The sequence below is a fragment of the Apis mellifera genome, linkage group LG2 (assembly GCF_003254395.2).
Source record: "Apis mellifera strain DH4 linkage group LG2, Amel_HAv3.1, whole genome shotgun sequence".
Lineage (NCBI taxonomy): Eukaryota > Metazoa > Arthropoda > Insecta > Hymenoptera > Apidae > Apis > Apis mellifera.
In genome coordinates, this window is record NC_037639.1 from 4362838 (window position 1) to 4388065 (window position 25228).

The 25228-nt window shown below is 27.4% G+C and overlaps 5 protein-coding genes and 2 long non-coding RNA genes across 11 annotated transcripts in view; 4 read left to right on the top strand and 3 right to left on the bottom strand.

Moving 5' to 3' along the window:
- Window positions 1–3260, bottom strand: part of LOC724736 (semaphorin-1A) — a 404583-nt gene extending 401323 nt beyond the window's left edge. For 2 of the 4 annotated variants that reach the window (XM_026439024.1, XM_016910718.2), the window contains exon 1: window positions 3138–3260. The gene's annotated coding sequence lies outside the window, so the exon portion shown is untranslated. Of the gene's footprint in view, window positions 1–1423; window positions 1806–3137 lie in introns of those variants that run through there. The other 2 variants (XM_006559124.3, XM_006559125.3) reach the window with 2 other exon arrangements.
- Window positions 131–3371, top strand: LOC102654330. Its single transcript, XR_001702096.2, has 4 exons — window positions 131–1190; window positions 2454–2665; window positions 2963–3172; window positions 3239–3371. It is a non-coding gene; the product is annotated as an uncharacterized LOC102654330 (long non-coding RNA).
- Window positions 1197–1743, top strand: LOC113218593. The gene is made up of 2 exons (XR_003304174.1): window positions 1197–1360; window positions 1427–1743. It is a non-coding gene; the product is annotated as an uncharacterized LOC113218593 (long non-coding RNA).
- A 5045-nt stretch (window positions 3372–8416) lies between the features above and the next one.
- Window positions 8417–10558, bottom strand: LOC413279 (alpha/beta hydrolase domain-containing protein 17B). Its single transcript, XM_396724.7, has 3 exons — window positions 9516–10558; window positions 8702–8834; window positions 8417–8622 (listed from the first exon to the last, which is right to left on the bottom strand). The coding sequence occupies exons 1-3, from the start codon at window positions 10157–10159 to the stop codon at window positions 8539–8541; spliced, it is 861 nt and encodes a 286-aa protein (XP_396724.2). The 5' UTR covers window positions 10160–10558; the 3' UTR covers window positions 8417–8538.
- A 213-nt stretch (window positions 10559–10771) lies between these two features.
- On the top strand, window positions 10772–14088 carry LOC413278 (homer protein homolog 2). 2 transcript variants are annotated; one of them, XM_006559122.3, is made up of 7 exons: window positions 10772–11008; window positions 12192–12348; window positions 12424–12555; window positions 12637–12888; window positions 12985–13128; window positions 13232–13507; window positions 13801–14088. In XM_006559122.3, exons 1-7 carry the CDS (start codon window positions 10983–10985, stop codon window positions 13984–13986), a joined length of 1173 nt encoding a protein of 390 aa, XP_006559185.1. In that variant the 5' UTR covers window positions 10772–10982; the 3' UTR covers window positions 13987–14088. The 2 variants fall into 2 exon arrangements, with proteins under 2 accessions (XP_006559185.1, XP_396723.3); XM_396723.7 differs by having other exon boundaries at window positions 12637–13128.
- A 3520-nt stretch (window positions 14089–17608) lies between these two features.
- LOC551690 (methylosome subunit pICln) lies at window positions 17609–19803 on the top strand. The gene is made up of 6 exons (XM_006559121.2): window positions 17609–17892; window positions 18286–18411; window positions 18489–18634; window positions 18784–18960; window positions 19022–19111; window positions 19271–19803. Exons 2-6 carry the CDS (start codon window positions 18293–18295, stop codon window positions 19360–19362), a joined length of 624 nt encoding a protein of 207 aa, XP_006559184.1. The 5' UTR covers window positions 17609–17892; window positions 18286–18292; the 3' UTR covers window positions 19363–19803.
- A 487-nt stretch (window positions 19804–20290) lies between these two features.
- Window positions 20291–24539, bottom strand: LOC413146 (regulator of nonsense transcripts 2). Its single transcript, XM_003249403.4, has 2 exons — window positions 24290–24539; window positions 20291–23792 (listed from the first exon to the last, which is right to left on the bottom strand). Exon 2 carries the CDS (start codon window positions 23781–23783, stop codon window positions 20334–20336), a length of 3450 nt encoding a protein of 1149 aa, XP_003249451.1. The 5' UTR covers window positions 23784–23792; window positions 24290–24539; the 3' UTR covers window positions 20291–20333.
- Window positions 24540–25228: the final 689 nt, after the last annotated feature.

Here is a 25228-nt window from a genome sequence, read left to right on the forward strand (position 1 = left end):
CTCTGCAATCGAATTGTTATAACCTATAAAAATATTTCGAATATTTTGATTTGACTTATATCATATTCCCTAATTATATTTATAATTTTCAAATGTACACGCTAAAAAATTTAAAAAAAAAAATGCCGTATGTGTATATAAAAAAATAATAAAATTCGACAGTTATATTTGGAACATTTTCCTTCAGTCTTATACAGACCCAATATGACTACAAGCTTATCGTGGTCGACCACCACGCGTCGTTACGTTCAAGTCGTGGGACCCCTCGGGCGAAAAGCTCGAAACCGGTTCTGAACGTACAGAATGGCCGGGTAGCCGGTCAGCATGTATATACGATTGGCTACGACTTTCTAAACTTCCGTCGCGCAGCTAAACGTACGCTCAAACCGCGTGCTTTATTTTTCATTTTTCTCTACCGACGTGTCACGGTGAAAATGTTTGAAAAGAATTTACCTCGTTAAATACTCGCGCCATCGAGCATTGACGCTACACACGCGATTAGTAATTTCGAAAATATTACGCTATTACGACGCTTAATAACAGAGCGTGAAAGGAAACGAAACGAATGTAGAAATATAGAAAATTATAATAGAAAGAGACGTTTCATTAGTTTCATTTATTTTTATACGATACGATAAATGCAGCTGAATTTCGCTTCTTCGATTCTTAAAATTTTCAACCTGTTTGTTTACGTTTCCGATAACACTAGCCACGAATTCCAAGAAACAATGGAAGAACGAAAGAAAAACGAAACAACAGCTTTGAATGATGATATCATACTGTTTATGCGAACTCGTCATTAACATACTGCGAAATTAAATATTAAAAATTTCTATATTCTAATGTATGTATATATGGATATATTTGAAGATGCTGTTCGTTTCGTATTTCGAAATAATATATGAAATGATAGAGAAGAAAAAAGAATTGGAAGAAAAACGCCAATCGAAGCGCGTAAATTTTCTAACGCGTAATGTACGCTAGAGTCGACACATCACGGCATGTTGGCGTCGTCGCGGCACACGTGTATTTACTATTTATGACAAAGGATACAGCAGTTGTACGAGAATAAACCAACCGTTATTGCACTTCGTGCCAAACGCCATGCAACTTTTGCACGCTACTAGCATTCTTAATTGCACCGGACAACGGTTTATATTCACGATACTTTTCGTTCTAAGCGATCAAACGTAAGTGTTTCGAACTGTGATAGAAGACCCTAACAAGGTGATAGAAGACCCTAACAAGGTGATAGAAGACCCTAACAAGGTGATAGAAGACCCTAACAAGGTCTTCTATCACCGGCCAACTGCGCATTAACGAAATATTCATATTATTAACGATTTAATGATACTATAAGGTAAAAATAACGCAAATTCTACCTAAAATAACCGGAAATAAATAAATATTTTTACAAACTTACCAGAAATATAGTCTGGATCGGTGCGAAACGTATTCGCCCAGTATCAACAACCCTCGACGTGAAGAAGTCACAAAAAAATCCCAATGGGTGTGTTTAGCAAAAAATCTTCGTAAAACCTACGTGAGAAGAACTAATATCTACGTCTTTTAACATAAACTAATGTTAAACACAGAAAAGTAACACTGAAAAACACCACCGAATTCACTGTCCTGCTTTATAGGACGTCCCACGTAACTACGGTTTCCCTTGTGATACCGCGTGGGCGCGAATCGCGACACAAAATGAAAAAAAAAGAAACAAATTTTGTCGGCACGTAAAAAGCTTCAATAGCTATCACGAGAGGATAACACGTATAAGGACGGAACGAAACAACACGCGCGCTGTTCGAGACGCAACTGCCGCCAGTACCGACTCATGGTCCCGCTCTACCCCACTTCTTACCCCGCGATCCCCACCATCGTCAACCATACTCCCCACTCTACTGTCTTTTCTGACCATTCTTTAGTCCCTTCAACCTTCGACGATTCTTCGATACTTATACTGCACGCAATACATACTACGCTTGTCTCGATCAAAAGACCCTTGACACTTGTTACGAATACATAGATACACATATATTCATACGTGCAAATGTTTAGCCATGATTTATTTTCATTAAACGATTCATTTGAAACGAACATAGCGTTAAATTCGCGAAAATAATTAAGCTTACATGAAAAATTTTTCTTTTCAGAGTTCTCTGCACGCAATTCACTATGTAACAATCATTGGTCTCAATAAAGATAATTATTTTTATAACAATCACTTATTCTCAATACAATGTCAATCAAATTTGCTTATAAAAGGTTTTTTTATATGAATAAATAGTGATATACATATTTATCTACTTATATGTTTTTAATATTATACGACAATTATTATTAACTTTGGTTATAACATTTTGTATAAAGAAAGAAATTATTTTTAATATATGATACGTAATTTTAATGCTTTCGATTGTAATAATAATGTTCTCTTTTTCTTAAAATAGCGGCAGAAAGTTAGACGCCTACATGCCATGCATACGACGCGTAAACGCTCTAATGGACACTACGACAGCGTGTGATATGGAATAAGTACAATTGTTCAGCAGACTGCGTGACGCTATACACCGTGGGCGTGGCAAAATCAAGTTGTTAATAAAGCAATCTATCGTAATATAAAAAAGTGTATCGTTCTATATTCATAGAAATAATACCGCAAGTAAACTATTTTTAATGATTTTCAAATATCAATAAAATAATAGATACAAGATTCGATACGATAAGATCGATATATTATGAAAGAATAAAACTATAAAATTCTTTTTATTTTACACAAATATAAGAATCTTTTCTTTATAATAATTTTTATAATAAATAAAAAAAATATCAAATGTAAAAGAATATTATTTAACACTTTACACATTGTTATCTGAAATTTCTTCTTGTTTTTTCAAATTAGTAATATAAAATATATATTTTGTAAAAATATTATTTCTGAAATATTTAATTTTTTTAGGAATAATGAGGAAAAAATCATCATACGACGGGTTACACAAGCACCTACCTACATGTAATTTAGGCGTGGATTACATATGAAATGAAACCCACAACCATATGGAAGAAATCATTGGCGGTGACAATTACGAATTAGATTTTAATCCTCGTGACACGACGGTAGCAGAAAATTTTACCTCTTCTTTGAAGCAGTTTTGTAGGCTGCTTGAAGGTATAGTGCAGCCATTGGAGCTCAAGCTGCCGCGTAACCTGTTCTCATTTTTATCGTCAGCATCAGGTTTCAGCGCAGGTGAGCTGCGAAGGTGCTGAGCCAAGTCCAGCGAACCAGCTCATGGTTCTCGAGCATTTCCTTCTCCCTCGTCATAGAAACGCATTGACCTTCAGGACAAAATGCCGACGATCAATGCAAACGTTGCACCGTATTATCGTTATTCGAGAAATATAACCGGAATTATCCGATTGCCTAACAACTATCAAACTAATTGCGACAGCATTTTACCCTTTGTGAAATTTAAAGCCATGCTCAGCAACAGTCTGCTTCTCCAATCCAATAAAAAAAAAAAAAACTTGACGGATACTAAGGAAAAAGAAAAGAAATTTCCAAATGTATACAATTAATATTCTTAACTTAATATGCAATTAAATGTCCAAACAAAAAAGATAATTTAAAAAGAAATTTTCAACCTTTGACAATTCGTATCATATATTTCTTTATTATATTATATTAAAAAGAAATTTTTATTTCATACCTTCAAGGAACTTGTTGTATTTATTTCAGTACATTTGGGGAAAAATTTTTTTACCTTGATAAAGGACGTGCAATTGGATCGTATATAATTATATATTAATGGACAAAACACAGCAGAAATGTTTTACTGTCATTTCTATAGGATTTTATTAACATTGTTACTTCAATAGCATTAATTACAGATACCAATTTGCAATGATCATCGATACTAACTAAAAGAGGAAAATGTTTTAAAAAAAGAAGGAAATGAGATTACGAGTACATGTATAATTTCGATTTTTAGAAAAGTATGACAATGAGCGGCTGCATTATTTAAATACAATTTCTATCATTTTAACGAATGTAATTTATATGAAGACCAATCGCTCGAACAAAAGGATAAGAATGATCCCTATAATGAAATGATTTATTCTATAAACGAATAACGTTAAAACAAGCTGTATTGAATAATGCGAGCTTGTGTATACGATTTACATACATAATAATTATATATTATTTTTAGATTTCGCAAAGATTAATAAAGTATTTCGCAATGCAGTACGCTCAAGTCAAGTGCGATCGAAGTATAAAATCTTTAAAACAACCCTAATCGGGTGCCCAGCGATGTGTTTCAGACTATGCATTCTACACAATCTCAGAAAGAAATAATCTTTTATTTCGACTGGTATTATATCTTTATGCGCTAAAAAAAAAAAAAAAAAAAAGACAATAACTTCATTATTTACTCCGAAATAATAACGATACTCATCTTTCTTCTCTTTCTTCTCTTTCCTGTGTTATATAATAATTTTGTAATGAACTACGTGTTATTTATTTTTATCAAACAACTAATCAACTAATTTCTTTCTTTGTGACTACATTTTGCGATACATATGACATATGACTAACGATCGATTCAAGGGATCTCGTAATCTCTATCATCGTTATCTCCTCCCTCCCATCTCTTTAAACCTAATCTTCTCCCGTAAGTACATTAGATACGACCGAACAGAACATCGAGTATATTATTTCTAATATTTCACTTACACGCTAATATGTACAGTTATGAATACCGCACCGCGTGATTCGCGTGATACCCAAAAAAAAAGAAAAAAATTGACCATTGAGTACCATTCTACCAGCACGATGCAATTATGAAAGACGAAAGTGCTGTTCAAAACCGGTCGATTGCTTGACGCGTATTGAGAGACAGAGTAGGACAATAAAAAATAGTAAAAGAAATGAGCGAGAGAAAGAGAGAAAGAGAGAGAAACACACGACGGAAAACGAGAATGAAAGTAGAAGAAAGAGGGGACACGTATGCGTTCGAAATATGCTGTACAAAAGTTATTTTTTTTATCCAGTTTTATATACGACCAAAACTCTATTTTTCGTCGAGCACCGATCATTTTGTTATTCTATATATATATATATATATATGTATATGTTGTCTTCACTAAGTTTACCTATAAAATTCGCTCTCTGAAATATTCGCCGTCTATAAAACTGGATATTTGTCAAACAACAGTATAAATTTTTTTTTTTTTTCACAAGTTACGAAATAGATATTAGAATTGCGATCGATACAGATCAATTTTTAATAGCGGCTACGTGAAAGCCAATGGAAGAGTAGTAGTCGGACACTCTCTATCTCGATACTATAATGCATCATAATGTATTCTAAAAGATTAATATTAATATTAAAGGAAAGTGAATATAAAGATTGATAATTGGATAATAGTTAATAAAATAACAATGTGAAAATAACATAACAAAAGTAACAATATAGATAACAACAATTAAGAATATCAAACTTATAGATAAAATAACGAAAATTATACATTATTCTTAATTATTTTCTTAATAATAGTAATTCGTTAGATTTTTCTTTTGTTTTAGTTAAATTTTAACAATTTTATATTCACTTTCCACTCATTCATACCATTACAATTACATGTACATTTAATTTCAATTTATACTCATAATTTGAAAACATTCGTAATAATTTATTATTTAAAAGATAACAAGGACGGGTAGAAATTTTCAAAAAAACTCAAAATTAAAAAAAAAAAAAATTTCTACAGAAATACATACATGTACTAGCGCCGATTCATTCCATTGGCTCCGTACAGTCACGTTGTCGCATACATTATACATACACTAATGAAGAAAAAATTATTTAATTGTACTGTATTTACATTATCAAGATATAAAAATACTAACAAGAAACATACCTATAGACAAGATCCTCCAAACGATTCATCTCTTTAGAAATAAACTAATTCATAATCAAGTTTGGCAGTAATATTGTCCCTATCTAGTTGCATTCTTATTGTTATCTCATCATCTCATTCATTGTCAGTAAAACATAGCGTCTTTTATGACGTCTCACACTTACACGATTTCTTAACGCTATCCATTAATTTTTAATCTCTATTCTAAATTCTTTGCTATCTTGGAAGATTTCCATTGCTCACTGCACAGGCCTTTGCTGTGGGTCAATATAAAAACAAATGTTTTCGTTATCGATACAGCTATCATATACACTGGTCACAGTGACAGCGATTTATTTATAAAAACATGCGATTTCACATTATATTTGTTTCACCGCTGAACCTAATTTATAAAATTGAGTCGTAAAAAAAAATACTGAATGCAAAATATACATCTCATATTCACTAATAAACCTATTAATAATTGTTGCTTATTTTATTTTAGAAAAATTTTAGAAAAATAAGTTTAAATGCATAATGAAATAATGAATGATGATGAACAAATTCTTAATTAACTAATATATAATATAAAATTATATTGAAATTTTTAAATTAAGAAATATAGGTTCAGCGAAGAATTTTCATACCACATACTTGCTACAGGCAAGTATAATACCACTCGTGGTAGCACAAAGTATTTCAATGTAAGCCATTCGACTCCCTAATCTTAAGGAAGATAATAATAAAAATAATAATAATAATACTCGACATATTTGTCGTAACAACGTTCCACAGCATACGCTATAAAAACGGCTTACAACATACACACGCATGCACCAGTATGTGTGCGCATGTGTAATAAGAATATTTAATATGCACAGATATATTATTTCATATTTCTAGAAATATAATAAATTTTATGTATGTATTATATGTGTATTTATGTGCACAGTCTCACTAGCACTGTTACAGCCCGAATAAGTGTCGTGCGTATAAATCTATGATTTCTTTAAAGTTATGTGGAAGAATAATGGAGCGACAACTTGTGGGATTCATGTTATTTAGTTAACACTTTGCCTCTAAAGTTGCTTTGTTAAATTTTATCAGAATGTTCTATATATAGTTTTCTCTTTAATTTTTGAATAAACATTTCCTGAGCATTCAACTGACGATGTTGGAAGTCCAGTTTTGTCCAGAAATAGTTTCATTCTACTAGATGAATAACTCAAGACTGCTTCACTTGTTGACAATGTTGCACAACTCACCGACGCTTCTGCTTCGAGGCGTATATCGTGATTTTTTAAATTGTTGTATATTTGAAAATAAATTAGTTTGCATTGATGTCCTTTCTGAAGACTTCGAACTAATATCCGTTTGTACGTCTATATGCGACGGGCTCTTCGAACGTACAGCATGATGAGGACTTTCACGATTTATAGTAAATCGGGACAGTAAACTGGAATCATTGGATAAAATTTTTGAACTTGCAGCCAATCTACAAGCGCAAGGAGAACACTTTGGTAAATTTATCATAATTTTATCCGGTTCGATTGTCAAAGATGATCGACCAAATTTTCTTAAAGGACTGCAAAGAATTTTTTTAGCTTTCAATTTTTTATCTATAGAATCATTTTTTCCTTTATCTTTACATGTTTTTTCAAAACTCTTACTTGCAAATTTACTGCTCTTATTACCCCATGAAAACTTTTTTGTAGATTCTACTGATTTTTCATGATGGATCTGTGTATCATGTTCTTCAGACTTCTTATCTTTTACAGTTGTATCTTTATTTAGAATTTTATTACTGCAATATTTCTTATTATTTTTAGTACATTCTGAATCCAACACAGATTCTATACTGCTATATTTGAACTGATTTATAGGAGACTTTTTCTCTGATTTGAACTGACTTTGACTATTTTTACAATCTGAAATACTTTTATTATTATCATTAGATATATTGGAATATGATGACAATGACTTTTCTTCAATAGTATATTGTCGGCAGTCTTCAACCTGTATGTCAACTAAAGTTGTATGAGATATTTGTATATCAGTTTTCTTATGACCTTGACCAAATGAATTTTTTAAAGTTCTATGGACAATATTCTTTTGACTTTTGGTAAATGGATTTTTTATATTTTTTGGCAAAGAAATATGTTTTTTTGCAACTTGACTAATATGATTTAATCGAAAGTTATGACGAATAGAAGTACCTTCCAATATTGTTTTATTATGTTTCTTATCTTGAATATTTGTTATCAATTCTTCTTCTTTCATATTTTTTTCATCTTGTTGAATAACTTTTTTTGAATTACTATCTAAACTTGAGTCATCATCCTCAGAACATGTTTCCTTTAAAGAGTTTTTATGATGAATTTTCTGATTAATATCCATCTGTTGATCACGAAAGAAAAATCCATCATCTATAGAAACGAAAGATGATTCTTCATCACAGGGGAGGACAGGTGCCTTCTCCCCTGTGGAAGGCGATTGCTAGACAAGCTTTTCAGTCTGTGAGCTTGTTGAAATAGAACTGGTAGTGTTTGAATTATTAGAAGTGGTATGTCCTTGACTGCTCACATGTGTATGTCCTCCTCCCTGCCCCCCCTGATTCTGGGAGAGGCTTAGTCGCCGTCAGTTTATCAGTTCTACACTTACAAATTGCTTCAATCGCTCTAAATATTGATCATATAATTCTACATCATTATGACCAGCACCCTGGTGAAAATATAAATATAACATTTATATAATTTTTTTCTTTAGTACTTAAAAGAAAAAAAGATGAAAAATCTTATACCTCAACCCATAATGGTTCTACTGCTCTTGGACATCTTTCATAAATTGCTAAACCATGATTGAAATTTATTACATCATCTTCAGTTCCATGAATTACCAAAACAGGAGATGTCACTTTTGGTACTTTATCTATACTGTAAAAAAAGAAAATTTCAATGATTCATTATATTTTGTATGTATCATCATAAAGTTTTACATGAATATAAAATATATAATATATTAACAATATAATAAGAAAACCAAGTATAATTTTATGAAATTTATTTTATTGTATATTTTACCTTTAACCTTACTTAACATATATTACAAAAAAATGTAAAAATAATAAATAGTTAATTATTATTTTTAAATTATTATTAATTAATTTAATTAAATAAAAATAAAAGCGACAGTAAAAGTGCAAAACCTATTAGCGAATTATATGTCAACGGATCATGTAATTTATAGGTTTCCATGACACATATATATAGATAAACTTTTATTGCTTCCCATATTTTCCCAATTCCGAAAAACTATCACTCGATCATGAAAAAAAATATAAGTTTCCATAAATTCGTTATCAATAAAGATGTTTAATTTTAAACTTAGTTTAAATTTTAAATATAGAATTTTCTTTTAAATACTTGTGTGTATGTGTTTGTATATGTATATACATTTATATCTGCACCACGTGTATGGATGTACATCTGAACTGGATGATAGTGTCATGCGCGTAAAGTTAGCTGTGCGAATCACAGCATGCGATAAGCGGATTATAGATCGCGTTTCATTTAACACAATAAAGGGGGATACATGTATTTCAAAGTTTAACCTACCTCGGGAACGCATCAAAGAACCAAGTTCTTTTGGTATTAGGAAAAGCAACTCGCATTCCCGACATTAAAGGTGAATGCAGAACAACTGCGCCAACCTCATATCGCGCGGCCAGATCGACTGTGGGTACAGTCCCAATACTTTGACCATATAGAATGATGTTTTCCGGGCTAATACCGTAACGTGTTCTAAGAGCATGCCACGCAGCATCTATATCCGCATAAAGATTCTTTTCTGACGGTTTACCACCAGAAACTCCATAACCCGAATAATCATAACTAAATATGTTACAATTTATTCTCGATCCAAGTCCTAAATAAAAACTAGACATCTGTCCCAGATCGACTGCATTTCCATGAGAATATAAAATCGTAAAACGTGCAGTAGCTGAACACCGTACAAATAAACAGGCTATTCGATTTCCTCGTGACGTTCTTGCATAGAAACCTTCTACCGACTCTTTCTCCCTTTCTGTATATTGCCATTCTGCTCTTTCAGATAAAGAAATTGTAACTTTGGAACCTTCATCTTCAATAAATGCATACGTAGGTTCAGGAGGTAGAAACGCTAGTTTTGCAGCGATTCTGGACGGGCAAGGCGGACAGCAAAACAAGCAACACAATTCACTAAAACTTAACCCGTTCATCGTTCCACGGGGAAGTTACGCGCACGCGAAAACGCCGTTTATCACGTTTCTTCGTGGAATTTCCACATCGAGATTATCGCTTTGATTCAAAAATAATTCCATGCACTGTACTTCTTACACTTAATGATTCAATCACAATGTCATTTGTTATCGTACTCTTGAAAGAGTCACTCACGATGAATCAGCCATGACGGCTTTCAAGACGAACAATTTCTCTCCCTCTTGTTTTCTCTCTTTCTCATATAATGCCCCCACCCACTGAACGTTGCGCACTTTCATTGTATTCAGGTAAAACGAGATACATGCTCACAAGATAAGGATAGAGATAATGGCACTACTTTGTACGTTGTTCTTCTATTCATTGCTTGCTATTGGTGAAAGATTTAAAAGCAACGAGATGATTCGATATGTAACGGAGAATGGTCGCGTATTCAAACACCGTTAACTATATTACCAACATTCCAAATAATAATGCAAAACATATTATCGGAACATAAGTATGCGCCTTGCGATGCAAATGCATCTAGTGATTTTTTTGAAAGAAAGCTATGAGGTTAGCAATAGCAACCTTTCGTGGAAAATCGATTAAATCCAGGTATATGGTAGAAACTCGACTAGTTTCATGTTGTTGCGTGATCGTTGTCGTTCGCTATACAGTTTTAGCCGATGGCGGCTGTCAACTGCTATACTTCTGCTTTTCGTCGAATAAATTTTTATAAATCGTTAAATAATTTTGAAAATTTTTATTCGTAAATAGTCATTACACCTTTATATTGAATTGATTTTTCTATGAGACTGTGAAATTAGCATTTACAACATTTGTATGACATCGGGCAAAGAAACAATGGGGTAAGTGAACGTGGTGGTATTCTGCACCGCCTTTTAAGGGTGTGTAATATATGTACACACAAAGTATGATTTTCATATCGCATATAAATACGATAAACTGTTCTTAATTTTTTTTATTACCGAGTACCATCAATTGATATAAAATAGGTCGGTTTCATTACGTTAGCTAATGAATAGTGCTATCCTTTCTTGTCTATTTACTATCATATTCTCGACATCATCGCAGTTACGCATTTAGATGGGTGCGTACATAAGAAGACTCTGGACCACAATGTTTTTCTTTTTTTTTTATCTATATATAACCATGAAATAAAATAGCGAAAGTGGGATAAGTCGACACCGCGTGAAATGTGTTTATTCTAATTGTTTACTCGTGTATTATTTGATATATTTTTAAATTCAAATTATGAAAATCAATTCTGTCAATTGTAGAAATATTTATCACACTAATATTTATTCTACTATTTTTTAATGTGATTATATATTAACTATAGCAAATATGGTCTTCTTTAGTTTTGATAACAAATAAAAAATTTTATATAAAATATTATTTCTTTTTAAATTAATTTTATAAATGATTTTATATTTTATTAAATACTTTGTTAAGTGTTAATTATTTTTGTTATAGTTATTTTTCACATGAATAAATTTTATTAAAATTGTTTATTTTAAACAATGTATATAAATTGTACATATATTGCATGTGAAAAATTAAAATATCTAAATAAAAATATAATTGTTTTTTATAAAAAATATAACTGAAAGATGCTTGTTCATATTTATTTTATTTGATTTCCTCCAAATTTATACAATATAAATCTGTATTATTATAATGTTAAATTGTAACATTATTAGATTTCCAAATTTATATGACATAATTCATATTATTATAATGTTAAATTGTAACATTATTAGATTTTCATTCCATTAATTTTAAGGCATGTAAAATAATATGTATATTTGACATTTTTTAATGTACTTAATTTTGTTATGTTTCTGTGGAATATACATGTAATAAAATATGTTTTACAAAAAAAATAAACTTCAAGATATTGATATATATTCGTTATTATTAAAACACCTATAATTTTTATTTTGAATATAAGATATAAATAGATGCTGCATGTATAAATTAAATCAATATATTTAAGTACCTAAGTTTCTTGCTTTTAATAAATTGCAGCGAACAACCAATTTTCACGTGTAAAGCACACGTGTTTCATATTGATCCTAAGACAAAAAGATCTTGGGTATCAGCATCTACAGCAGCAGTCTCTATTTCATTTTTTTATGACTCAACAAGGAGTCTATACAGAATAATTTCTGTTGAAGGAACAAAGGTAATTAAAAAGTAACTTATAAAAAAATTAATTTATAATGCATTTAAAAATTATTTAATTTTATTCTTTTTTTAGGCAGTAATAAATAGCACTATTACTCCAAATATGACCTTTACAAAAACATCACAGAAATTTGGACAATGGTCAGATGTTAGAGCTAATACTATATATGGTCTTGGTTTTTCATCTGAAGTAGAATTAGGAAAGGTTTGTGAAATATACCTTTTACCTAATTTAATGTACAACCATGTATATATCAATATTAAAGACAATATCATTCATTGGCAGTTTATAGAGAAATTTCAAGAAGTGAAGGAGGCCACTAAATTAGCTAGTGCTAAATTACAATCAAACAGTTCATCTGTTACACCTGCTACTAGTGCAAATGTTAGCCCAATTACATCACGATCGGGTATGCCATCATCAGAACAAGATCTTATAGACCCACCAAATTCATCGATGATTAATTCCAATGTGTCAGCATCAAATAACCCCAATCCAAATGCCAACGTGATTTCTACACAAAATAGTGTGTCTTTGGTAAGCAGCAGTCCCTTACCTGGTAGTTGTCAAAATAAAGTGGATGATGAATTGAAAAATACAGTCCATTCAAGATCACAGAGTGTTTCTCAGCAGAGTACAGAAAGTCCACAACATCAAGGGAAATCAGCACAACTTACAACACAAGGAGGACAATCAGCTGAAATGCAACTTAAGTATGAGAATGATAGGTTGAAACTTGCATTAGCACAAAGTTCTGCAAATGCTAAAAAATGGGAGGTATGGTTTTGTATATATTAAAATAAATATACATGTTCACAAATTAATCATTATATATAATTATATAATATATAATATAATTCATTACAAAAAAATTTGATAGGTTGAATTAACTACATTAAAAACAAATAATGCCAGATTAACAAGTGCATTACAAGAATCTACAGCTAATGTTGATGAATGGAAAAGACAGCTGCAATTATATAAAGAAGACAATGCAAGAATCAAGGCCAAATATGCAGATCTAGAAGCTGGAAAAATAGCAGAAGGCAATAGTGAAGCATTAAGGTTGAGAGTTGAAGCATTAGAAAGTGAACTTAGAACAAAAAATGAAGAAATCAAAGCTCTTACTATAGCTACAAAAAATAAAGATTTTGTAGTATGTATATATTTTAAGATATAAGATATAAAATATATATTATAAGATATTATTAAATATTAATAATTATTCAAAATGATTTTAAAATATGAAATACTTATTATTTTATAAATAATATTTATTGCATTAATTGTCATCTCTTCAAAATGATTTTAATTTAAAAAACATATTAATTCAATAATTTCAATAATAATGAAGAGAAAAACTTAAAAAATACTATTTTAAGTTTACTATTTTATTTTAGATGAAATATCTAATTATATACTGAAATAATCTATAATTTTATTTTTTAGGCTTTACAGAAAGAAAATCAAGAACTTCGTGAAATGTTAAGGGTTGTCCATGAACAATTAGAACTTGCATTAAGCGCAAATAAAGTCCAAAAACAAAATTTGGATACATTAAATGCCAGATTAGCTGGATACATACAAGATTTGGTAACTGTACATCGAGAAATTACAAATACATTGCAATCTTAAGTTTACATGTAGTGATGTTTAAGAATATTCTTCATGGGAGTTTTGTATTTATGATATAAGCAAAATATACAAATGGACGGTGTAGATTAATACAAAGGGAAAGGTTCCAAAAAAAATATACATAGTAAACAGAAATCTCAAAAAGTAAATTAAGAATATCTATCTTTAAATAATAAAGATAGATTACATCTTTTTAAAGTATTTATTGTGTATTAAGTTAATAACAATATTTGATGTTTTTCTTCATAACTCTTCGTGCCATATTCGTATTCTTATTGTATATAAAAATATGTTCTTTTTTAAACATCATTTTATATATATATATTTTTATTTTTGCAGAGATAAAAACATAAATCTTATTTAGGTATTCTTATCTTAGATTTTATTTTATATTATATTATATCATAAAAATATTTTAAAATTATTTTTAGAGGTTATTTAATTAAAATTTATTATATTATGTTTTTACATAAATTAACTATTACAATCAATTTAATTAATTTTTTTTTTAAATTTATATTTCTGCACAGAACATAAATCTTATTTAGATATTACATAGATTATAACATATTGTATTATAAAAATATTCGGAAATTATTTTTACAGGTTATTTAATTAAAATTTATTGTATTATGTTTTTACATAAATTTTTATAATTAATTTTTATTAATTGCGAAGATTAGGTTTACTTATATATAAATAACTCATTTTTTCTGATAATTTTGTTTTAATGTTTGAAAAATAAATTATAATTGCAATTCGTCACCATCGTCACCAATATTAATATTATTTCACTGATTTCTGTCAATCTTTGACTCACTATTAAACTATAACTTTTACGATATTTTTATTATTATTAAAATTATCAATGCTATTATAACTACCTCCACTGCTATTGCTACATTACTAATTGCTGTTATTATTGCTTATAGTATCATCGTTAGTGCTACTTCTATAACTGTTACTGTTATTGTCAATCATGTTATCATTACATGCCTACAAAAAACTTTTATGATATTTAGAAACATAAAACATATCAAAAACATCACGAGATTTAATGTGATATATGTTTCTCGATGTTTTTTGGAACTTAGCCCCTTGAAAATAACAAAAAATAAAATTCAGTTACCCATGAACACAACTAAGAAAACTGCACAATTAACATTAGTAACGTTTAGCGATATTCAATTATGTAGTATAACTATTTAATTCAGCTGTACATTGTATCCATATTGTTCTAGCACACATTATTTACTTTTATTAATAGAATAAAAAATATATAAAATTGAAGAGTCTGGCATGAGTTGTACAGAACCATTGATATCTAATATAAAGTATGACATGAAAAAATATATTATAGAACCCATTTACAATGGGTAACTTAGTAATTTAAATACAAAACTTTACCAGATATTTTAAAAATGAAAAAAGATGTTTTTGATGTGCGAAATATTTTATTAATTTTTTTATGAAAATCATGATCGTTATTAATTTATTGTTAAAAAAATAAATGAAATTTTTTCTAACGTAAATGATTTATTCATTTATTACTAGTTTTTCAAATAATCTATAGCAATCAAGCCAGATATTCTTCAATATGTTGTTTAAATACATAGTATAGATTCATTAGGAAACAAAATTTGCCGAAGGATGCTGACCGATCGTCATAAAGATATTGAGGTGATATTTCTTGTAATAATAATTTCTAGTAGTAAATAAAGTGCAAAATACTAAACAAAGCACTTTTTATTGTACTGACAGTATGTATGTATGTACGTAAAATTGTTATGGAAATGAATTTTAAATTGGAGGAATTGGAAACAAAAGCCTCGCTTGCCACATGTAATCTTAATAAAACATTTTCAGATGGCTTTCTTGTGTTCTATTATCATATTCATATTTTCATGTATCAATATTATTATATATGATATCATTATTATATGATAAATTTGATTTGTTACGAATATCTTTTTATAATATAAATTTTTGTTACATGTATATATTCATAATTGAAAACTAAAATTATGGAAATTGATAAAAAATTTATTATTTTTAAATTCATTATTTTATATTAAAAGAAAAATGTAATAATTATAAATGATTTTTCACTTTACAACATTCGAATTACATTTTATATATGTTTATAATAAGAATCTTTTAGAAAATCTTATATATAAAATTGAATTATATTCTTACATTAGATAATAATTAATGTAGTAATTAAATTATATTTATATAACAAAAGATATGTAAACATATTCATAATTATTAGATTAGAAATTAATATAATTCTAATATGAGTGATATTTGATTGAGTTAAAAAAAGTAATAATACAAAATAAATAAGAAAAAAATCAATAATAGAATATATTTATATTATAATTCAAATATTAATATTTTATTTTATTTTAAAATAATACTTTATTCAACTTTTTATCCAACAAAATCAGTTATTACTCTTTACCTTTTATTTTTTATTTTAATTGTATGGATTATATATTAAAATAATTTATATTTTATATAATTTTTGTATTTTTTATTTTTTTTTATTATTTATTTACTTTATTTACATATATTAATATTTTTAAATAATTATTATTTGTTTCATTCTTTGAAAATGATAAAATAACCTAATTTACTTAATTAAATTAAATACGTAAATTTTCATTAATTTAATATTTTTTTTATAATTAATTCATAAATAATATATCGTGATAAATTTTTTGAAATAACCTAATTTACCTAATTAAATACGAAAATTTTCATTAATTTAATATTTTTTTATAATTAATTCATAAATAATATATCGTGACAAATTTTTTTAAAATAAATATTCTTTTTAGTATATACATATTGAATTAAATTTTATTACTAAATTTATTTTTATTTAAATAAGCTAGTATTATAATAAAAAGAAAATTAGTATAATAAAATTTTTTATAATTATGTTTTAGGTATTTAAAATAAAGTTTAATGCATAGAAATTTATTATAATAAATATAAAAGAATATGTAAATAATAGAAATTAATTAAATTTAAATAAAAATAAAGAAGATTAAAAACATTGATTTTTCATATAAAATATAATTAATTTTAATAATAAATGACAAGTAATTCATAAACTTTTCTCAATTGTAAAACAAAGAATAACAATTGATAAGAATAGTTTGTTCATATTAGTACTTACTAAAAAATTATTTATTGTTATTATACTTTAACTTTATTCATTTAATATAATATAATATTTATTTAATATAAAAATATATATTCATTAATAATTAAAATATCTTTATGATAAAACTTTTTATATTGTTTCTTTGTTATTATAATAATAATAATTTCGAGATTATTAAATAAATTATACTAATCAATAAAAAAATATAAAGTAAAATATTATTCATTAATATAATTATTATTACAATTAAAATACTTGATATATTATTTAAAATAATTATTTATTTTTTTAAATATGTTTTAAAATTATTTTTGAAAAATAATTTAAATTGTTTATATTTTATTCTACTTTTTTTTACTTGCTATTGACTCAATTTGAAAAATATATAGCAGATTCTCCCGCCTTTTTAAGAATGTATAATGCATTGATACTATCTATAGTTTATCATAAGATACATATTCTGCATCAATAACGTAAAATAGGAACATAACAGTGTAGAAAAATTTTATATTTCCAAATATTAGAAGATGAAACAGCTACATATTGATTGACATTTGTGATTATAAAGTTATAGTGAATTCTATTAAATATACTTACTATTTCGAAACGCAAAAAGTGATCGAAATATTGTGTAAGAATTAAAATTGTAAAATCGTTGCCAAGTTTACAAGTTTATTCATTTAGTGGAAAATTTTGTCTTGTTATTTATAATTTATTTGTGAAACAAATAGGTAATGAATTTATATATTAAGAGTTTGTATAAATAGCTATGTAAACATATAAAAAAAAAAAATTATAAAACTAAGAACTCTTCTATTTAAAGCAATAATTATATTATTATTGTATTTAGTATATTATATTTAAAAAAAACTGTATATTTAATTAGTTACATTTCTGATCATCTATTTTTGAAGCACATTTATTTATATATATATATATATACATGTATATATATGTATGTATACATATATTTATATGTATAATATGATCAAATTTATAATTGTATAAATTCCGGCATAACCTTTTAATTTATTTTTGCTTCCTGCATTTGTTTAAATAGCTACCTTCTCTGATCAAATTCTATTAGTTTTATATTGCAAATAATTTTTAAATAAATGTTGCAGATAAAAAATGGTAGTGCTTAGTAATTTTCTTGCACCACAAGAAGGAATACGTCATGAAGAGCAAAATACTACCGTGTACATTAATGATAGAGAAGTAGGAAAGGGAACTCTGTATATTACAGAAAGGTAAAAATTAAAATAAAGCAAAGTTTTATATTTAATTATATTGTATCCATATTTTAATATAATTTTCATATTGGTAGCTTACTTTCTTGGGTGAATTATGATACACAACAAGGATTTTCACTAGAATATCCTCATATATCATTACATGCCATATCACGAGATGAACAAGTACATCCAAGACAATGTTTATATATTATGGTTGATGCAAAAGTTGATCTTCCAGGTATATAAGATTATTTAATTATTTTTCAGAATTTAAAAGTAAATATAATTTAGTATATGACAATATATGATAATAAAAACTAAATTTTTATTAAAAATATTAAAATCATATCTCATCTTTACAATAATTTAATATAATACTTTATATAGATGTATCATTATCACCAGCTTCTGATAGTGGTTCAGAAAATGAATTTGAAGATGCGGATACACCTATTACGGAAATGCGGTTTGCTCCTGACAACACAAATAATTTAGAGGCAATGTTTCAAGCAATGAATCAATGCCAAGCACTTCATCCTGATCCACAAGATAGTTTCTCTGATGGTAAATAAACTTATTATTACAATCTTTTATCAATTTAATGAGATTTTATATATCTTTATAGCTGAAGAAGATATTTATGAAGATGCAGAGGAAGATGATTTTGAACATTATGATGTTGGTGCTGGTGATGCTCCCTACATTTTACCAACAGGTAAAATTTAAAAATTTAATTATTTTTATATTAATTCAATAAATTCAATGTTAAAATATATATGTATAAATAATTTTTATAAAAAGTTTTTACTTAGGTTTTTTTATTTTCATTATATACTTTTTATTTTCATATACTTTTATTATCATATACTTTTAGAACAAATAGGTACCAATCATAATGGAACAGAAGCAGATGATGCTATGGATATAGAAGCAGGTCAGTTTGAGGATGCAGAAGAAGATCTATAAAGTATGGAGATAATATAATGCAAGCACGCATTTAGTATTAATTTATAATTACCAGTATCATATACCATGGTAGATATGTGATATTATGGCAGACTGTATAAGAGAGCAGTATCAAACATAAAAACAGCTAACATTTATTTATATTCATTTTGTACACGGTAATAATTTCTTAGATAAAAATAAATAATTGTATATCAAATTTAACTCCTTATTTGTATGTATATTTGTATTTGTTTTTTAGAAAATTATTAATTTTTTACATTTATTTATACAATAAAAATGAAACTTAATATAACAAAATTCTTTGAAAATATCTGCATACGCGCGTGCGAAAGAAAAATATACTAATATTTATGAAAACTTATCCATTTTAAAGTAACACAATTTCGTGATTAATTTTAAATGTATATATATTGTATCTTTTTTATTGTTAATAAATGTTTAAGTTATTAAAAAAAATGTCAAAGTATAATTTAGCAATAAAAAAACTTTTATTATGTCAATATGTAAATTTTGATTGTAAAATTTGCATTTTGACAAATAATACTGGTGTAAAAATTTAGTCTAATTTTTTTTAAATTTAAAAATTATCTGTAAATGATATATTTTTTTATATTTATACCAAAATTAGTTTCTTTAATGTACCAATTTGTGTATCAAAATTGTTTTTCTTTAGAATAATTATTTTTCATTTATAAACATATAGAAGTATATATTGATACATATGACGCATTTGTGTATTTTTAATATAATTGTAAAATGTATTTTTACACCAAAAATCATATAGTATGGTTGAAAATTCGTTTAAATAATGTATATGTAGATATGTATTCTAAATTAAAAATAAAAATTATTAATTTGTTATAAATTCTACACAAAAATATGGACTTCAAATAGTCCATAACTTAGATCACTTGTGATTTTCTAATAGGAAAGTATTAATTTGTCCCAAAAACATTAAAATATTAAATCTACCGTATTTTTTTAGGACCAAAAATAAGATCGGCATCTGGTGCACCTTTGGGATGATTATATTTTTGTCGCCGTTCTCTATTCAAGTTTACCGTTACTGGCTTGGTACTCTGATTAATTGTTTCTTGATAATCTTCTTCCTCTTGTCTTTCTGTAATATTTAATGTCAATCTTTTAACTCGTTCTTTTTCTTCTTTCTGTTCTTGTTCTCTGTTTCGAAGATTCATTGCTAATTCTGATGATACTGGAACTGCTAAATTTTTATATTGTTGCTTGTTACCTTTTCTCAACATAAGTACAAAATCAACTGTACTATTATCAGAAGGTCTTTCTTGCAATTGTTCATATGTTTTTTTAGTACTTTTTACATGTAAAGGAACTGAAATATCTACTTGTTGTGGTTTTACTGAATCTCGCATTCTATCTTGTATATTATCTGAAACCATCTTATCAAGAGCAGACAAAAAATCATCATCTTCAGGACAACTTACTCTTCTAGGACCAGCTGGTAATGCTGCATTTAATTCTGTGACATCCATAATAACACCATCAGTACCACCTTCTGAAAGACTTTGATCTCCTTGGGTATTTTCTTGTGTACCCATAGTGTAATCTCTTTCTGCATCAGCAGTCCAATCTTCTTCTGATTGTGCTTCAGAACAATCTTCAGATTCTTCAAAATGTAAATCAGCCACACCTTTTGCATCTCCACTACCATTTCCAGATGTTACAGCTATGTCTTCATCTCCTTCAGCAATTACACTCATATCAGATTCTACATCAGTACGTTCAGTACCATCTTCTGCAATAGGATTTCCAAGAGTGGGATATAATGTATTTCGTAATTCTTCTACAGCACATTGTGCTTCTTTGTAACTTTGAAACAATTGCATTTTGGGTCTCAACATTGTTAATGTATCACGATACATATAATCTATACCCACTGGAAATGGATTTTCTGAAGTCCAAATAGGATCTGTATATTTAAACCAATAATAATTTTGAAAGAATATTAAGAAATAATCAAGTTTTTTCTTGCTAGAACCACCACTAAAATACTGTCCACAAGTTTCTAATAATGTACAAACTAATCGAATTCTAAAAAGATGATCAGGTGGATCTAAAATACTTGGTATGGAATGATCCATGCTAACTCCAAATGTAATCAAAAGATATAAAGTCCGAAAAATATCTCCACTTTCTACCATACGATAATTATATAATTCTCCGAGATATTTAACCATAGCAATGCGGCGTTGATTAAATTTTGGTAAATTTATTTCCATACATAGTCTTATATCTTCTAATACACCATCTACTACATGAGGACCTATAGTTTCATAATGTGCAACAAGTCCAGCTAATAAACTTCCTACACATCGAATATTTAAATATTTAACATTATATGCGGCAGTGAGACATTTAATAGCATAAGATGATACACTTTCATCTTCCCAGTCTAATTTGCGCATCCATTTAAGAACTTTATCAGTATTTGTTTTTGAAAGATCTTGATATAATAATTTTCTTATAAATTCGTGAATAGGAGGTCTATCTTTTTTAGATACACCTCCTGTAGATTCTGGTGGATTTACATAATAATATGCATTTTCAATTATTGTTACATAACGTGAATCTAATGCAGTAACTGCCTTTTTACGCATCATTTGTTCTAAATATACTTTTGTTCTTTGATGTGAATCTGGTGAACAAAATAAGTATCTTCCACATGTTTCTAATAAATTACAAGCCATTTCAATATGATGATGCGTAAAATCGTGTAACAAAACTTTTAAGCAATATAAAGCTTCTATTTTGGAATAAAGTTTAAATTTAACAAGCTCACCAATATATCTAACAACTTTTACTTTTGATTCAATATTGATTTGATCCTTTTTGCGTACATGATATTTAAAATCATGTTTTAACATTGAACATAAATCATTTCCTACATCAGACATAACAGGATAAAGAATAGCCGCTAATCGTGAATAAAATGGTAATAGATCTAAACGAATTCTAGAAACACCAAATAATGCTTTCACTAACTTTTTTTTGTTATGTTTTGTGTTGAGATTCATTAGGAAATGTACTGCTGCATTATCAATTAATTCACGATTTACACAATTTGGTAAATGTGTTATAAATGCATCTAAAAGTATTTTATTACTTATATTTGAAACCTGTGGTTCTTCCACTTCTGCTTCAGGTTCATCTACTTTTTCAGTTTCTTCTAGTTCATCAAATGTTATTTCCTCATCTAAAGCTTCTTCACTTATTGGAACATCTTGTTTAGGTACTTCTTTCAAATATGATCCTGGAAGAAAAACTGTTAAATCTGGTAAAACTTCATAAAATCGTCTGGTTTCTTCATCTCCCCACATATCTTCTAGAATGCTATTTTCTTCTCCTTCACTAATCATTTTCAATGATTCTTCTGCTTCTGCTTTCATTTCACTATCTATAGGGAGTTCTGGCATGGGTTCATCTAAAGTATCAGAAAAGCTTTGTACATTATTAAGTAAACGATCATAAGATACTTGAAGACTTTCAAGTTTTTCTTTTCTTTCAGAGCTTAGTTCACCTCTAGTTTGTAAGATTTTTCTATTTTGTTTTTCAAATGCTTGAAGATCTTTATGTTCTTTTAATAAATGCTTACATAATGAATTATAATAGTCTCGTAATAATAGTCTAACATTTTGTTGTTTATCAGGAGAAAGTAATTTGCTTTTAGGTATGGTTGTATTCAACTTTTCAGATATTTCCCTTACTTTTTTGGGTACAAGACCTGCATAATCTTCTCCACAATGTTTACAAAAACTTAATATGATGCTTGCATTGTTATGTTCTTCTTTATCCATATTAATTAAAACAGTTAATGCAGAACCAAGCAAAGGTAATCCTTGCTTATGGGTAAAAATTCCTGCATTAACTAGTTCAGCATAAAATCGAAGATCTACTCTAAGTTTGCTTGGATTTGTAATTTTATCCACAACTTTTAGAGATAAAATTCTTTGCCAATTTTCAAAAAAATGAGTTGAAAATTCTGCATATGTCTGATGTAAGAAACTGCATACTTTAATAGCAGGTGCAACATCTGTCATTTTTAATTTAGCATCCACCAAAGCAGTAGCAACTTCACTTACATATTTTGTCAAATTTAAATGTGTCATATCTTTCAAAACTGTATCTAACTGTGTACTACTAAAATTTTTTAATTTCTTAACAAATGTAGTATTTCTTTTCAATGTTGAATCTAATTTGCTAAAATATGTTTCAGGTGGTCTATTAGGATTTAAATTGGCTGCTCGAATTTCTTCTTTTGCATTCAGTCGTTGTTCTGTTTCTTTTATATAATCAGTCAAATATTGTTTATCTTCTTCAGATACAGCATCTTGTTCCGAAGTTACTTCTGCTGTTTCTGGTGCTGCTTCTTCAACTTCTGACATTGTTTAAATCTATTACATAAAAAATATGTATGCTTGAAAAATATCATTTAGAAAAGATACTTATAAATGTTATATAAATATATTCATTAATATTAATTGTATCAAAGAATTAATATAAAAAATAATTCACATGAAAAAATTCATAATTTAAGGATATTTTTTTAAAGAGTAAATATAAATATTTAATAAAATATATGTTTCTAAATTCAAAAATTATTAAAAATTACAGAAATAAAATAAAACATAATTATAGTTAATAACTTCTTTATTTTAAAAAATATTACATTTATTCATACCGTATTATATATTTTTTTACACATAATATAATTTCTTTTTCTTTATTTCAATATATTAGAACTAATGTACGATATGTTTACGTTTATGACACGTAATATAAAATATAATAAAAACTATAAAATTATATGAAAAAGATTGAAAATAAAAATTATTGTATTTATGTTATTTTACATAATTGTAATATAAGTGTTTTGAAATTATTTACTTACAATTTTTAAATGCAGGAAGGTTATTTTATGGCAGACGACAACTGATTTCTTACCATAGATGAGATACGGAATAGACTTAACATCCCGTATATCATATTATTGTCATTTTTGATGTTACCGATGCAACGTAGAATATAATTGCAACACAGATAAGATATAGAGATACATATTCAACGGGATTTTGTATTTGTAGCTTATGTTCTGAAATACCGATAGCACAAAAAAATAAGGATGTTTGATATGCCCTCTACGATTAGTATATCAAAGTGAATGAATTATATTCGATCAATCACAAAAGTTGATAAAGTTGATAAAATTTAAAAACATTTCTTTGATATATTTATTCCTAAATATATATCATATACATTGAATTGTAGATTTTTTTTGCTAAATAATATAGATTCATTAATAATTGAATTATCATGATATAAAAATATATAAAAATAATATGTAAAATGTATATACTTATAAAAATTGTATCGAATAGATTTTGTTAAGAATTTTAATCAATAGATTAAACAAAAAAGACAAAATTAATTAAATATCAAATTATTATATAAATTTTGCGATATATAGATGAAGAGATCAAATATTGAAGGAGGACAGAGATAGGATACAAATTAGGAAATCAGCGCCATCTTCAGAGTGCCGCATATGAAACTAATATAGAAAAAGAAAGTAAATAATAGAAAAGGATAGAAATAAGTTAAGAATTAACAGTTAGCGCCATCCCTCGAGTACTAAAAACATTTCTTCAAAGAGTAAGAATTAAGAAACAGTGCCATCTCTTTTTCTGATTTGTAAAAAAAACTTTAAATACTGTTTGCACTCAACAGATGGCAGTAATGTTCAGTTTTTATCTTATTTCGGTCGTTTTCTATTACTTTTATGTACCAGAGATGGCGCTACTTTATCCTTTTCTAGTGGCCATCTCTTTTT